Source organism: Vanessa cardui, chromosome 8 (assembly GCF_905220365.1).
Source record: "Vanessa cardui chromosome 8, ilVanCard2.1, whole genome shotgun sequence".
Lineage (NCBI taxonomy): Eukaryota > Metazoa > Arthropoda > Insecta > Lepidoptera > Nymphalidae > Vanessa > Vanessa cardui.
The window spans coordinates 5764873-5782318 of record NC_061130.1 but is presented as its reverse complement, the minus strand read 5'-3'; the positions used below and the strand labels follow the sequence as shown (position 1 = coordinate 5782318).

The window sequence follows — 17446 nt, the reverse complement described above, 5'->3', positions numbered from 1 at the left end:
CATCCGATTTTTATTTACCTGAACTTCCTTTCTTTTCCTGAAACATCTACTCATCAGATTTATAAGAATGCCATATCGAACTAAAAGACTTGTCAGGAGCACCCAAAAACGAAAGAATAGAACTTATTTAAATGTTAAGTATCACTGTGTTGTTTTTTTTTTTTATATTAATTATTAAGTTAGTGAGTAGTTAAAGTTAGTTAATATGTTTTTATTTTTGTTGTTTATCTTTTTTTTTTGGTTTAAATTTTTTATACTTATAATATTGTGTCCTAATAAACATTTCTTTCTTTATTTTAATATACAAAATTCTAGTTAATGGACTTTCATCTGGAAGATATTCATTTCAAAATACACAGGTTTCCTGACGATGGTGGCCTTCGATGTGCTAAAGTTAATCGGCATTTTGATTAACATATCGGTTAAAAATTAAACTTTAATTGTAATTTCGATTAGGACTCCTTTATAAATTCAGTCTATAAAATTGTATCAATGCTCATTAGGGTTAAAATGAAAAGTATGTCATTTTCAAAAATAGTTGTTAACGCAAATCAATAACTTATCACATGTTAATTAGGTGTCGACCCAATATCCCATCCCTGTTTGCTTATAAATACCATTTTTACAAATAAAGTAATATATTACATCTATATTGGCCATGTAGTGGAAACATATTTCTTAAGATATAAGTAGGGAAGAGATGGATGATTGAGAATGATCTTTACCAAACTGGCAATTAAAAGATATAATATAGGTGTATATATTTTTATTATGTATTGTTAGGCTCTGAAATGTTTATTTACATAAAAATTAACATTAAGCTATTAAATAAATACCAATATGAATTAAATGAATTAATAGTTACTGTATAAATCTTGATCATGTGCATCGCAATAATGCTAGTGTTTCCACGTTGAATGGCAATTCCAAACCTCTGGGAAAAAAACGGGCCAGCCCCCACTCTTGTCAACAATGGAGGTAGCAAGGCGAGGTATTGTACTTTTAATGAAGCTTCTTGTACTACTACTCTATGGACCAAGAGTTTGACAAGTGTTCAACTTGAAATGATAAGATAAATTCGGAATTTTCAGTAATGTTTTGCTAACAAAGTGAATGGTTTATTCTTCCCAAAATATCATGTTATAGTAGTCTTCTGGTCTTGTCAAATTTACATATCATAAGGGACAGGGTATTTTTTAGTAGGAATGTACAATTTATCTTAATGTATAATTAAACATATTAGTTTTATTACCACTGCAATAGCTAATTATCTTTTTCATTAAACCAAATATATACATAAGCAAATAAATAGTACCTTATTACATACCAATTAATCAGAAATATCTCATGAAAACAAAATTATAAATATATTTTGATGAATGCTTAATTTTAAAACAAAGTTTAATTTTAAAAATAATATATCTCTAAAATGATAACTAAACATATATTGAGTACATAAAAATTTAAAATAGGCAAGAAGTTATAGATGAAGTAAAATAACAGCCTGTAAATGACCCACTGCTGCGTTTCCACCACGCTGTTCCAAACACAGGTTTACACTACAATATACAATTAATAAATAGCTTAATGGTTGCATAAATAGATACATGTTTTCACAATTCTAAAGTAGAAATTAAAAACAAAAATATTATTTTACATTCTGATTAATTCTTAAACTAATCAATATTTTCTAAGACACTAATTATTTTTACTAACATATCTTTACTAATATCATAGTTTCTTTGTTGACATTTCCCATCATTGACTGTTGTCAGTGCTAGCTGAAGCAATGGATATTTTAGCTTTTTGAGCTCACTTGTACCATATACCAACTTCAAAATCCAATCAAATTTTGCTACTGTTTCACCAAAAGAACTATTGAGGTTAACTAATGTTAAATAAAGTAATTCATCTCTTCTATTTTGAATTAATGACGAAAAAATACTAATTCTTTCTTCATTATAACCTTTTGATGTCAAAAAACCTTCGATCTTCTGGTTGTTAAAATTACTTTTAATAAGAAGTTCTTTAATTTCTTCTTTAGCCGTTGCAACAACTTGCTCATTTAATATTGTAGAGGTAATTTTTTTAACATATAAATGTTTTATAATGTCTTCAATTACCTAAAAATAAATGTTATTTTTTATTTAGAAATAAATTCATTGACTATAAATATATAAAAATAACCATGGTTAAACTAGCATACATACGGTTTTAAATTTCTCGTCTAAATCAACCTTAAATATAATATCCATTATTGATCATTAACAGAGTATTTTAATAATTGCTTGAATTTAATTTTCTCTTCTCATTATATTTTTGTACTATATTTGACTGTAAAACATAGACACTGTATTTGCGGCAATATTTTTTTTAATTATATGTGCGTCTAATCAGATTTTCCTTTGTTCTTTTGAAATTTACAAAATATTTGGTTAATATTTTAAAACATACGCTCAAGCTTAACTACTAAATAGTCTAAATACCTATTGAATAGAATTGTGACAGCTGATGGCTGTTAGGATGTCATTGTCAATCATTGGTCTTTCATTTGTTGCAAGCTTTTGTGTTTATGTCCATAATCAAAGTATTTTTTGTTAATCACTGACATAATACAAGTCCAATAATATATTATAAGATTTAATTATAATATTTTATTTTTAAAATCTGAGGTAAGTAAGTTTTGAATTTACCAAATAAAAACCTTTAATATACAACAAAATTGTAAACCTAGGAGTACACATACCAATACGTTAGCTTTCTCAGCAATTTTTAAAGGACATACAGGTAGCCAGTGAAAGGGATATTCTGAGCAGTTTAGTACATAACTAATTTGAAAAAAAAAATTATACCCAATTATAATCTGAGATTATAAAATGAAAATGCAGATGAGTATAACGAACTCAAACTCTCTTTCAAGAAAACTGGGGTAATCCCTAATTCCCGGTAATCCGGCCCCTGGCTAATCCGGCTAATGATTATTATTGAATATTTATTTGGCAATCTTCGCTTATGAAGATAATACATGATTGAACAGGTTAAAACATGGGCGCCGCCAATATTGTGTTCGACGGTTTTTTTTTTAAATTTCGATTGCTTAGTTTGAATGTGACTACATGTGATCGCTATCACTTCTTTATACTTTAGAGCATAACATATTTAATCTTATCATTGGATATGTAATTTGCTGGATTACAATGCATTCTTTTGTTAAAAAATCACACTATTGGTGGTTTTGCTCTTAGGCAGTAGGATAAAGTACCCTGTTTCTTATAAGTCGATAATTAATAGATAGTCCAACACTGCCCTGTATATAATAACGGAGATAAATAAAAGTTTGTGAATAATTCATAAAAGTGGAAAACAAAATAAATCCAATTTTAAGTAACAATCTTTTTATTCCTGTATTGTGATTATTCGATTAAATAAACTTAGAAGTCTAAAATTTTTCATGTCGTCCACTGAAAACTTATTTAAAAATAAAAAAAAATTAAGTAAATCTTGAAAAAAATATTTATTGACCGAAATTTAACTGTATAATTGCTCCTAGAAGAATGTTTTATTGTTAGGAATTTTCATATTATTACAGTTATTTACATTTAACTCTTATGTTATAAAATATAAAAATTACACAATTTTACATTAAGTTTACGTTTTTTTTAACATTACGTATTAAATAAAAAAAACAGTAAAGGCAAGATACAATACATAATTAATTTCAGCTGCAAATTAACCTACATATGACATATATATATATATACATATCTAGGTTAGTAATTTTTTACTTTTCACACTTTTTTTTTAATAAGTACAAGTTGAATCTTAAAAATATCTGAATGAAGTACTTTCACCAATGCACGGTAAAGTTTCACATGTTTATTAAGTAAAATTGACTTAATTGACTAAACTTGTTGCACTTTTATCATTGTAGATGTAATGCAAACAAATAATGTAAGGGTACCATTTTAATGAGCATTATAACGAAAAAAAAACTTCGAAAAATTACATAACTTAGGTATTCTATTTTAAGCGATTACAAAACTAAGTAAATCCTTACAGTGTCTCGGACACAAATTCTTCAATTTGCATTTTTGCTTTTATCATTAAAATATGAAAATTAACACTATTTGTCCAGTTAACAGTTAAGGTAACTAAAACAAAGTTTTGTAAATAATTTGTAACATCTTACGACGAAAATAATATTAGTACGCATTTATTTAAGTTAACAAGTTCGAGGATTGAATCAAAATGCTCTCTTTGTATGTTTATTTTTTGTAAGAGGTACAAAGACTTTTAAACCTAATGAAACAGTAATCTAACTACAGGCATGGCATGTCTTAACAAATGTTAAATTATAATTGAAATATATTATAACCTCCTGTATCTGAGACGTAGATCTAAGTCAGTTTAACTAATTGACTGTAGTCTAAATGTACATTGGTCAATAACAATGAGTGAAGATGAAGTAATACGTGACCAATGAGCGCTCATCTCTTTATTTTAAAAACAGGCGGTCAGTTGCGGATTTTGTGCTATTCATTCTGATTAAAATACATATTTAGTTCTTCGAATTCATAAAATATCTGTACTTTATAAACTTGTAAGTTAGTATGAACACGATTTACTAAAAATTAAATTAAAACCTTCAACGAGGCATATAAACAACAATATGTGGATTGCACCTGTAATTGTATAATAAAACTATCAGCATATCAATCAGTTGTAAGTAGCTATTATTTAGCTAACTGGCAATATTTAATTTTAGCTGGCAGTGCTTTAAGAGTTAAATAGATTTGTTTCACTATAGTGGAGATAGCGAGATAAAAAAGTGACAAATGCAAAGATTTTGTTAATTAAATAATAATTAATTCTTTATTTATGAACTTTATAGTCGCACACTTTTGAGAGGTCTTTAAAAGACAAATAAATTCGAGGATTTTAGTTTAAAGTCTATGTAAGATCTCAGCCTATGACCATTTTAATATAAGAGCAATCATTCTTCTACAATTTAATGTTAATATACTATTCGGTGTATTTAAAGCACTTAATAATTAAAAAAAATCTTAGTTTCCAATAAGTACGCATTTTTCAACAAACAGGTACGAAATAATCAAATGAATATTATAATTATATTATTATAAACTAATTAGCAACATTTAATAAAATCTCGTGTATGATGGCTGACATAGGTACACACTACGAAAACAAAAAATACTGAAATGATTAATTATTATGAATTCTGTTAACAATATTTTCATTAAAATTTTATATAATATAAATAGTATAAAAAACGGATTGTATATTTAATGTCATCCTGGATTTAACGGGATATTAATAATTAAATTACTTAAAAATAAGTACTAATGTGAGGGTATATAAAATATAAATAATTAAGTAATGGGCGGCCTGGAGTGGTAACTATACATGAGTAATTATTGCTACTGTTCAGAGCAGATCAGTTGAATGTGAAGTATATAGTATAAAATGTCTCGAGTTTTGAAAGATACATAATTAAAATTAAGTATAGAGGTTTCTTCATATAACACCAGAGGTAATGCATGCATCATGTCAGACACGACTCTTATTGTTAATGTACATCGCCCATTCATCGTTCTTATCATAGATAGAGTATTTGCTAGTGACATTCCGAGCAAACCGATTAGATAATAAAATATGTTCTAAAGTAAGTTGTAAAGCTATTCAGGATACATTTAAATATTAAGAAAACAATTGTTAAGTATATTTGTAACATACGTCGGCCTCTATCGGGTTACTCGTCATGTCAGCAACAGATATCAAATTGAACACGTGTTTATATTAAATGCATAATTATAAAACTCAGTTAACGAGACCGGCGTCTTTAGCCATACCGTAGAAAATTGAGTTTTTGTCTTGCAATAGCTGTTCCGGTGGAGCGTACTCCACCAGCTGTCCTTTGTCCAGGACCATTACTTTAGTGGAGTCCATGATGGTGTTGAGACGATGTGCGATGGTCAGGACCGTGCAAGATGCGAATTCCGATCTTATTGTTTTCTGTAATAGTTAAATGGCATTATAGTCGTTTTTGGCTCAAACCGATATTAAACAATATTTTTCATGTAAAGAACAGCTATGGACCTGTATGAGGTCGTCGGTTTCCAAGTCGACTGCAGCCGTGGCCTCGTCCAGCACCAGAAGCGGCGTCTTGCGCAGCAACGCGCGCGCCAAACACACCAGCTGGCGCTGACCCACCGAGAGATTCTCTCCACCCTCCGAGATCTCATGCAGAAGGCCCGCCTGGAGACCTGCGGGAGAGCGGACGTCGACCGAAGCGTTTAAATGTGCCTCTAGTACAAAATCATCACGACAATTTCTATCTTTAGCATCTCACCTTGCACGAACGACTTCAGATGCGCGTGCTCGAGGGAGCGCCAAATCTCCTCGTCGGTGTACACGCCGAACGGATCAAGGTTCATACGCAGCGAACCCGAGAAGAGCACGGGGTCTTGCGGGATGATGGTGATGCGCGACCGGAGCTGATGCAGGCCAATCGTCGATATATCGATTCCGTCGATGAGTATCCTGCCGCTCATCGCCTCCACGATCCTGCAACGAGAACGGTCAGCATGAGGCGCGCGGGGCGGGTGGGGCGCGCGGGACGGGTGGGGCGCGCGGGGCGGGTGGGGCGCGCGGGGCGGGTGGGTACCTGAAGAGGCCGAGGGTGAGCGTGGACTTGCCGGCGCCGGTGCGGCCCACGATGCCCAGCTTGTCGCGCGGCGCCACGGTGCAGGTGAGGTCCCGCAGCGCCGGCTCGCCCGCGCGGTAGCCCAGCGACAGGCGCTCCAGCTGCAGCGCGCCCGTCTCGGGCCACGTGGAGCCGGGGCCCTTGGCCACCGTCCACGCCGCTTCCTGCGCACGGAATCATTATAAATATGAGACAACATCGCACTCGTGTTATGGAAATCAGAAGTAACGACGGCACCACAAACACCCAGACCCGAGACAACATAGAAAACTAATGGTAATCTACATCGACTTGGCCGGGAATCGAACCCGGGACCTCAGAGTGGCGTACCCATGAAAACCGGTGTACACACCACTCGACCATGGAGGTCGTCAAATTCATATCATCATTATCAATCATTCTTATATAAATGGCCGTGTCTAGGCGGTGGTTCGCTCTGCTTATATATAGGCAATATATTTACCTGAGTCGTTTCTGCGTATTCTTTTATTCTCTCAACGGCGACGATGTTGGTTTCCACTTCGGATGTCATTCTCACGAGCCAGTTCAATGTTTGTGTTATCTAGTAAAAATATATTGTAATTAATATGAAATATTATTAAAATGAGTACAAATCCGATTGTCTTTAATTAAAAATGAAATCTAACTTTATACCTTTTATTGGCACGTTTTTGTGTTATTGCACAATAAAAAATCAATCTCCACTTTCGGTGTTTCTTACAATCACTCGGAGTTTTTATAAGATTTCATTCTTCATTTCATGAGGTAATTCTCAATTCTTAGTTGACCGTTCTTTAAATATGTATATAGGCAATATAATAGTTGTGTTTTATTAAGGCAACCGTTAATGAGGCTACGTCAGTTGACCGTTCATTAAATATGTACATAGGCAATATAATAGTTGTGTCTCAGTTGACCGTTCATTAAATATGTATATAGGCAATATAATAGTTATGTTTTATTAAGGCAACCGTACTACCTGCAAGGCATAGCTGACGGAGAGGCCGACGAGGCCCGGGTTGATGGTGTCCCTGCCCAGCACGGCGAAGAGGGCCGCGAAGAATATGATTAGGTTGCCGATCATTTCAAGGCGCACGGCGAGCCAGCGGTTTGCGATGCAGCTCGGGTAGTAGCACGACTGGTTGTGGTCCACGCCGCGCTCCGACTCCTCCACGAACCTGCGCCCAGGGACCATGACACTCACTCGCACTCACGCAATATTGGGTTCCAAGACCATTTAAACTGGCAACGCAAACGAGCTGCTACATTTACTTATTTATACATTTTATAGGAATCTATTAAAATAACTTTTACAGATACAAAAATAGGAAACATTATATATTGTTTTATGAACCGATATGATCTTTAGGAAGAGCTTAAGCACATAGCGTGTAAGTTGAGTCGGTTGAGTCGAGATGGCCCAGTGGTTAGAACGCGTGCATTTTAACCGATGATTGCGGGTTCAAACCCAGGCAAGCACCGCTGTTTCATGTGCTGAATTTGTCTTTATAATTCATCTCGTACTCAGCGGTGAAGGAAAACATCGTGAGGAAACCTGCATGTGACAAATTTCATAGAAATTCTGCCACATGTGTATTCCACCAAACCGCATTGGAACAGCGTGGTGGAATATGTTCCAAACCTTCTCTTCAAGGGGAGGGGAGGCCTTTAGCCCAGCAGTGGGAATTTACAGGCTGTTGTTGTTGTTGTTGTGTAAGTTATTATTATGTTAGTATATTATTTAAAAAAAAAAAACAAACCTTTTAGTGACTCCATAAGCTCGAATCGTAGTCGCTCCTGTGATACTTTCCCCAAAGTGCGAGTATATCGGTGATCTCGACACGGACTCCAGTCGTTTCAACTGTCGCGAGGTGGCCACGTAGAATCGCTGTATGACGTAGTACACGACGCCGATGGGCAGGATCACGGCCATGAATATCGGCGTCGAGAAACTTATAACGAATAGAGTCCCCAGTACCTACATCAAACATTTAAACAATAATATGACACTATAACATTTATTAAAAAAAAATCCCAAATACAGTTTGATTTCGAAGAAAAATTATCAATTTATTCTAAGCATAATATCTACTTCTTAAAAGCACAAAATACCTTATAGTATTGCGTATGCTCGTGGCTGTATAATAAAATGTTGCGTAAACGTCCTCTTCATAACGGAGGAGTTTTCGCAAGCTCGAATTTATAAACATACCTTGGGATCAGTTTATAATTGATATTATCACACGTGGTAATATTGATGTAAACAGGTATCACGTTTTTCGATGCAAATATGATGAAAGGCGAGATCGTGAAGGCAAATAAGCAATTTATAAAGATAATAGAAAGTAATCGTTACAAGTGTATAGTACGACACAAATTAGATGTAGCATCGGAAAATGCAATGGAATGAAAATAAAACCGATTACTGCCGATTTACATAACCAATAGAAATAGCTCCCTATCGCGCCGTTCGACGCTATTCGTCGCTATAGATTCACGCGTCAGAGAAAGCAAGTGCATGTAAATCGACGCGTCAAATTGCCGAATATATTAGGTTATATGATATTACAAGTTATTACGTTTGTGCAAAGATCATATTCGCATGAGAAATAAATATTGATAATTTGGGATAGCGTACTCAATTCGGATGTGATCGGTTTTACGAATTTTGCCGATGCGACATCTAAGTTGTGTCGTACTATACATTGTAATGCCGTGAACAGTAAGAAACAAATTAAATAACGCATTGATATTAAATGTGTGTAATACAATTTACCCTCTAATTGTGCAATTTGTTATCAATAACGAAAAGCTAAACATTAATTTAAAGCAAAGTCATTAAAGTATACCAAATAAAATAATAAAATGCAGACTTTACTAGATGCAGGTGGCCTGATTACCTCAAACGCGCAATATATAACGTCGGAGGCCTGCGAGGGGAGCGACGTGTCCACAACGTCCACGTCTTTAGAAAACCTAGAGAGTATCCGGCCAACGGGGGTCACTTCGAAGAATTGTAAGGGAGCTTTTAGTACATTGTCCAACAGAAGCTCATGCAGAATCCGCGCAGCCCGCCAGCACGCCAAATATGGCATTAAGTCCGTGAAAAATGACGATAAGGCTGGAAAAACGTCCACGAAATATATTAACCTATCCCGATACAAATCTTAAAGTGGCATTTGTCAACAAAATAATGAATACATCATTTACGGCGCTCGTCGAAAAGTCGGATCGGAACTACCCGGTATCGACTGTCGCTACCGGTCGAACGAAACGAAGAAATTACTGAAGTGCATAATCGAACACGGCAGAGTGCGCTAGGTTTTCTATAAAAACATGCTCTAAGGTTTAAATAACAGAACTGAAAACTAAGCAAGCCAGAGCGAGATGAGATCGGATACAGTACAAGGAAAGGGGTCAACGAAACGGAATCCGCTCTAAGGGGTCAACGGCCGCACGGCAATAAACTGATCCCAAATGCATCGACGGGGGGGGGGGGGGGGTAAGTTTGTACCGCAAAGAAGCAGGAGGTCCAGCCGCGCAGCGTCATCGGCAGCACGTTGTCGAGCACGTCGACGTCCTTGCTGAAGCGGTTGAGCACGCGGCCCACGGGCGTGCAGTCGAAGAAGCCGATGCTGGGCGCGCGCAGCACGCCCGCCAGCAGCCCCGCGTGCAGCGCGCGCGCCGCCGCCAGCGTGCCCAGGTACAGCACCAGCGACGACACCGACACCGACGCCACTGCGCACCACACGCTCACACGTCACCGGGACGCTGCCGCCCCACACGCTCACACGTCACCGGGACACTGCCGCCCGCGCTAACCTCGCGTGTCCAATGGCGTAGCTAGGTGGCAAAGGGCCCCGGGGCATAGTAAAAGAATCGGACGCGGACTCCCATTTTCCCTTCTTTAACTAATAATTACCCTTTAAAATTATAGATACTAAATAAGAAATCTTATGCGCATATCGTGATTTTCCAGCTACAGAAGTTTAAGATTTAGTTTAGAGGGCCCCCTGAACTCCGGGGCCCAGGTGCACTGCACCACCTGGCCCGACGATAGCTACGCCACTGCTCGTGTCTCGTTTAAATAATGTGATTGCAACGAGGGGTGCGAGTAATACTCAATGTCGACTAATCGATTCATCCTCGTTCGACATTATTTTATTTCAAATCACAGTTTGGTGTATTTGTCGATGTACCGTAAATATGACTAAATTATGTGAACTTTATATATCAAGCTGTACTTAATAAATAAATATATACAAGTTAACCTGTAATCTGATAAACTGCCAACGGAGAGTAAAGGTAAAATCGAATTAAATCAATATTCGAACTACTTCGTTAAAGAACTTGATAGTGCGCCTTTTAACTATACCAGTACTAACCACGCAGTTGTGCCCCGAAAATATGTAGTTTCTACTAGACCGCCGTGAGCAAACGTCACAAATTAAATGTACTATTTAAATATTTTTACAAATCTACCTGTTAAGATCTTGAGATTAGCGAGTTAAAACAAATAAACACTTCAGCTTAACAATATTAGTAAACTTATACAATAAGCCTACAAATTAAGCTATTTATTATTTGTCACACCCACAATCACTTTAAACGTGTCGATTAAGAAATGCTCATATGAGCCATTTGAATAAAAAAAACATATATTTGATTCGTAGTTCTTCAAGTACAATAAACGATAAATAATTGTTAATAAATTATTTTACATATAAATACAATGCATGTTATACAGTATGAGGGGGAACTTAACAATAAATCCTTAGAGACCATGCAAATTGTAAAAGTAATTAATATACAACAAGTACACAATTAAAATAAAAAAAAGTAATCTGTGTAAATAATGCATGCAAGCTTAAATTTTACTTCAAGATAATTTAGTTTAAATGACGCATGCGATAAAAATATAACAAGAAATATAAGAAATAGATTTTTGAAAAATATTTCCATGAAGAGCCCTTAAAGAATGTATTCATTATTTAATTGACGAAGTATAAAAATATAAATAATCTTATTAAATATCAATAGAAGTGTTACGATTTTAAACCACAACCATATTTATGAAAGTAAAATAATTACGATACTATTTGTATAATATTACTAAAAATTGTATTAGTGTGTGTGAATATAATTTTGTCAAAGATAATTAATATCGTTAGACCGTCACCATTAAAATAATATTAAATAGATTTCCAAATTGCAATGAAACTTGTGTATTTATTTAGAGATGTGCCCGTGGTTCTCAATTACAATATCGTAGAGTTATTGATGCATTTTTGACATTCCAGAGTAATTATAAATATATTTTTTTAATATATATATTTATGTATATAAAAGTAAAAGTTGTCTGTCAACAAACAATGAAAATTGCCCTGTTTGTTGTAAAGTTTTGCGCTATAACATATCAGCTGCGTACTGAACATACATTTAACATACATAACAATTATCAAGCACAGGGTTAGACTTAAAGCATATTACATTTGCCCTTCGAACGGCAAATTTAACACTGAATTTGTTATGACAACATTTGTTAGATTAGCTTATTGGTGACGTTAAGTGCAAAGCGTTATACTCAATAATTGGTATCTCATTATATACAGTCTTTTTTCATGAAGCCCTTTCAAAGTTAAACTTACCTTGTCCGATGCCGAGACCGCCGTAAACGCCGAGGTACAGATCACGCCTGCTTTTGTCTACGGTACCGTTAACCAACTGTAATTTTAAACATTCCTTATTTAAAACTTTGTTATTAAAAAAATATAAAAAAAAAACTTTTATGTTACTTTTTTATGATTTGTATTGTTTGTTAGTTAATTGTGAAGTCACAGAAAATGAAAACTTCTTTTTTTTATGAATAAATATGAGACAACATCACATACATTACTCTGATCCCAATGTAAGAAGTAGCTAAAGCACTCGTGCTATGGAAAATCAGAAGTAACGACGGTACCCAAGACAACATAGAAAACTAATGATAATCTACACTGACTCGGCCGGGAATCGAACCCGGGACCTCGGAGTGGCGTAACCATGAACACCGGCGTACACATCACTCGGCTACGGTCGTCACTTTGAGACTATTGCATTCTTTTGCTTGTTACTATTTTGTATGGCTGGAGAAGATATAGTTTGCATCTTTTAATCTTGGAAATAAAATAGAATAGAGTGAAGAGTCACCATGGAGTCGTCGTTGGACCACTGCGCCAGCCAGTAGTTGGAGCCGACCTGGAACAGCTGCAGTACGAGGTTCATGAGCACGGTGACGGCCGACGCGGTCACGCCCACACTCGTCAGATAATGCTTGTACACGCTCCACTTCACCTGCACACCAAGACGCCATTAGTAAGACAACAACTCCACTAGCTAACTAACAAATATTGGACTTAGTAAGACAACTCCTACCAACTAACTTACCAAACATTGAACTCTAAAACCATAAAATTAGGCTTTTGTTACGCATCACCTACAGTGGCGTAGCTAGGTGAGGAAGGGCCCCGGAGCATAGAAAAGAATCTTTCCCATCCTTTTTTAACTAATAATTACTTTTTAAAATTATATATACCAAATAAAAAATCACGGTATTTTCTAGCTTCCGAAGCTTAAGGTTTAGTTTAGAGGGCCCCCTGAACTCCGGGGCCCTGGTGCACTGCACCACCTGGCCCTACGATAGCTACGCCACTGGGCACCTAGTAGCGTCAACATAATTGACTCTGTGCACGATTACAGCGCCAACTAGCGTCCACAACTTTGCGGGCTGTCACATTGACATTTAGGCCGTATATTGGTGAGAAAATATCGAAATGAAAAAATAAATATTTCGACTAATAAATTGTTGTGATACCTCGATTTGGGTGGAAAAAAGGTGTTGAAATTATTTTGGTCATTCAAATCAAATAAGGTATGTCCAAAAATTATGTTTCATTTGGAGTGTGTCAGGGTTTGTTTACTTCATTTATAGTTGTGAAATGAGTGTTTTTTTGAAGACCGGGTTTGTGAGTGTTACAATATCAAATTCCAACTAAACTTGTATTTACTATTTCTGCCAGTATTCTTGCAGTTTACAACACAAAAACTACTATGACTCATTTTTGTTAGCGGACTAATGCGATAAACTAATGATATTAAAATGTATTTATGTAGAATCACTTTGAAATTGACGGATACATCTGATGACAGAGCTTACATTATTTCTACTTTTGACCACCATGAGCGCTGCGATAGATTATGTTACTCCCACCTAATACTTCGCACCCAGCGAATAATGTAAAAATGAATCTATTCGTACAATAATTCGTAGCGACAAAAAGTAACATATATATCATAAGATATTTTTATAACACATATGAAACACTATCCATTGAGATATAATTTCGTGTTAAATAACAATGTTGATAGACGCGATATCAACACCGGTGTGACAGTATTAATTCCGCTGAGCTTTAATGACTTAATGGCTGACTTACGCTGCCAGTTTCAGTTTTTTCCGCTTCGATTAATTTATTCTTTTCTTTCAATTCATTTGGTGTTGCTTCTGGTGTACGTCTCTTCACGCTGCTGCCGCGACGGTCTCCTAAGATATTAAAGTAGAATTAATTAAAACGAACATTAGAATATATGGTTCCAGAAATAATAAATAAATTACCTATAACATTAACAAGAGAACTTAATAAAGATAATATCAAAAATAAACTTATAAAATCACTTATTAAATTTAAATTAATTAATTAAAAATTACTTATATTCATTTTGTATAACTTTCAATTATAAAGTAAATTTGGATTGTTTGTAACAGACTGTATAATGCACTAGGCGTGGCGACCGGATCGTATTGTTTTCGTCTTGCGTCATAATGATTGGATGATGAGAGTGTTTGTCGTTTCTATTTTATCTGTTTTGCATAATTTTCTTTGCCTACCCTATTTTTGTTTTATTTCTTGTTTTTATTATTATTTCTTTATATAAATAACATACGGTGACTGTGGTACACGGTAAAGTTTATAAAACTTATGCTGTATCATAATAATTTGTTGCTATTTTGTCTCATGCTACACGAATAAAGAAAAAAATAAAAAAGAAATAAAAGAAAGACAATAAACAAATATCACATTTCAAGTATTTATTGTATTTCTGAAGTTTCTTACCGGCGGCTGGTTGTTCCGATTCTGATGTGCTTTCAGATAGCGAACGAGCTCTTTGCAGTTTATTTTGGAACTCTGACCCGAGTTTACTTTCCAAATCATGCTTTAGTTCGTTCAATTCTGCAAAATAATTGTCAGAATATATTAATTCAATATGTACATTATTACCAAGCAACTGTTTATTTTTGTATTAAGAGGACATTAATGTTGTAGTACCGATCCATGTGTATTTTGTATTTAAAATTTAACGAGCCGAGATGGCTCAGTTGTTAGAAGTTCTTAACCAATAATTACGGGTTCTAATCTAGACACTGAATTTTCATGTGGTTAATTTGTGTTTATAATAAAATTAATACAAATTCTGCCACATTTGTATTCCACTAACCCGCATTGGGACAGCGTGGTAGAATATGTTCCAAACATCCTCGAAGGGAGAGGAGGCCTTAGCAGTGGGAAAGTTACAGGTTGTTGTTGTGTTTAAAAATGTAAATACAAAGTAAGATACAAACTTAGATGACCCAGTGGCAAGAACGCGTGCATCTTAATCGATGATTGCGGGTTCAAACCCAGGCAAGCACTGCTGATTCATGTGCTTAATTTGTCTTTATAATTCATCTCGTGCTCAGCGGTGAAGGAAAACATCGTGAGGAAACCTGCATGTGACAAATTTCATACAAATTCTGCCACATGTGTATTCCACCAAGCCGCACCGGAACAGCGTGGTGGAATATGTTCCAAACCTTCTCCTCAAAGGGAGAGGAGGCCTTTAGCCCAGTGGGAATTTACAGGCTGTTGTTGTTGTATACAAACTTAATAGATAACACTTTCATCTACCTTCAGGAGAAGTACGTTCTGCGTCACTCAAGTGATGCAGAAGGAATTCAGCGAAAGCGCCCTTCTTCTCCAGCAACTGTTGGTACGTTCCAGCCTCGGAGACCTCGCCGTCGCGCAGGACTAAGATATGATCGGTTTGCGCCAAGTACGACACGTTGTGCGTGACCCACACACGAGTTTTGTTCTTCAGTAAACCATTCGGGCCAATAACCTGCAATCAGTTAAGCCATGGAGTAAATCTCGGAAAATAAATAAATCAATTAGTTAAAAAATAAATTTCAATTAGTTTCTCTTTTAAAAAATAATCACTGATATTTTTTTTTTTTTTTTCATGAAATGAGCGTGTAAACACTACTAACTGCAGGGTGTTTCTTTACAGAATCACATAATAACTTGTTTTGATTGTGATGATTGTTTAGGTACTAGGATATCTGCAGTCTAGTAAACTCAAGACAAAAAATTTAGCTAAAAAATCCTTAGTAGCATGCTCAATTGTTGAATTGATTATATACTTAAAAAATATTTATAAATTTTTAAATTAAATCATATACTTGCTAACTATCAGTTTATTTCAAGTCTCTTAAAAATATATGCAAGGACGAAGAATATTATCATATAATAATCTAAAACATACTGAATCATTAAATCATAAACAAAAATCTTTGTTTTATTATTTGTGTAAATGAATAAAAATAATTATGAGTGATTATGCATTGAGCTGCCAGTTGCGTTAATGTATATAATTTAAATGTTTTTGCTATTTATAATATTCATTTGAAACCCCTATTTGTAAAGTAAAGTATATGAAGTTACATAAATGGGTACTATGCAATCAACAGTATTTCTTGAGACATTTTCCTAGAAAACCTTCATTGTATTATAATTCAAATGCCCAAAACGGTCTAATATTTTTAGAGTATATGTATTTACCAATTAACAACATTTTATTTGCACAGTTATATATCGTTTCGACTACAGAATCGAGTTTCAACTATTTTTATTACATAATGTCTATAGCCTTGTCTATTCATAGAGCTAGCAATCCTTACAGTTAGCAGATAATCAAACTCAAACTCAAATAACTTTATTCAATATAGAAGCATTACACTTTCTTATTGATGGTCAATTGAAACACTACCACCGGTTCGGAAAAGAAAATACCCTGACCTGAGAAGAACCGGCGAAAGAAACTCAACGGTTTTTTTTTTGTTTGTCTCATATATTATATAAATAAACAATTTAATATGAGATGAAATAGCCAGGAGGCGATCGTTTCATTCCCAAGGTGTGCTATCGGTCATAAACTCATTAATTGTATAAAATAATAATGTATATAATAATTTTATTTATCGTCCAATCTAGGTCGAATATTCTACAGCTAAATAGCAAAGTTTATTTATGTCGTGTTTCAGTTTGAAGTTTGTGTAAGCCAAGGTAATAACAGACACAGAGTACAACATCTTAAATCTTGAGATTGGTGGCACATTGGAGATATCAGAAATAGTTAGTTTATAATGGCGAATGGATATGGGCCGAGGACATCTGTTAATGATTTTGGCAACTAAAAATCAGCTGGGAAATTTGCTATTCTGTGTTTTTATTTTAAATAAAAATCGCAAATGTATGTATATTAAATGTTTTACATTGAAATCAGGATGTTTGTAAATATTTTTAACTTTACTTAATATATTTAAATACTATATTCCTTTAGTTATATACAGTTATGAATTTCTATCAG

The 17446-nt window shown here is 34.8% G+C and overlaps 1 protein-coding gene across 5 annotated transcripts in view; it reads right to left on the bottom strand.

Annotated features, from left to right (window-relative positions):
• Positions 1–3495: 3495 nt before the first annotated feature.
• LOC124531846 (multidrug resistance-associated protein 1) overlaps positions 3496–17446 on the bottom strand; it is a 34344-nt gene continuing 20393 nt past the window's right edge. For 3 of the 5 annotated variants that reach the window (XM_047106392.1, XM_047106391.1, XM_047106393.1), the window contains 13 exons: positions 15709–15919; positions 14878–14994; positions 14200–14306; positions 12914–13057; positions 12373–12448; positions 10239–10462; positions 8485–8702; positions 7704–7902; positions 7188–7286; positions 6686–6888; positions 6371–6585; positions 6118–6284; positions 3496–6033 (listed from right to left, as the gene is read on the bottom strand). In XM_047106392.1, coding sequence (XP_046962348.1) covers positions 5839–6033; positions 6118–6284; positions 6371–6585; positions 6686–6888; positions 7188–7286; positions 7704–7902; positions 8485–8702; positions 10239–10462; positions 12373–12448; positions 12914–13057; positions 14200–14306; positions 14878–14994; positions 15709–15919 — 2175 coding nt within the window. In that variant the 3' untranslated portion in view covers positions 3496–5838. Of the gene's footprint in view, positions 6034–6117; positions 6285–6370; positions 6586–6685; positions 6889–7187; positions 7287–7703; positions 7903–8484; positions 8703–9624; positions 9846–10238; positions 10463–12372; positions 12449–12913; positions 13058–14199; positions 14307–14877; positions 14995–15708; positions 15920–17446 lie in introns of all 5 variants that reach the window. The other 2 variants (XM_047106395.1, XM_047106394.1) reach the window with 1 other exon arrangement.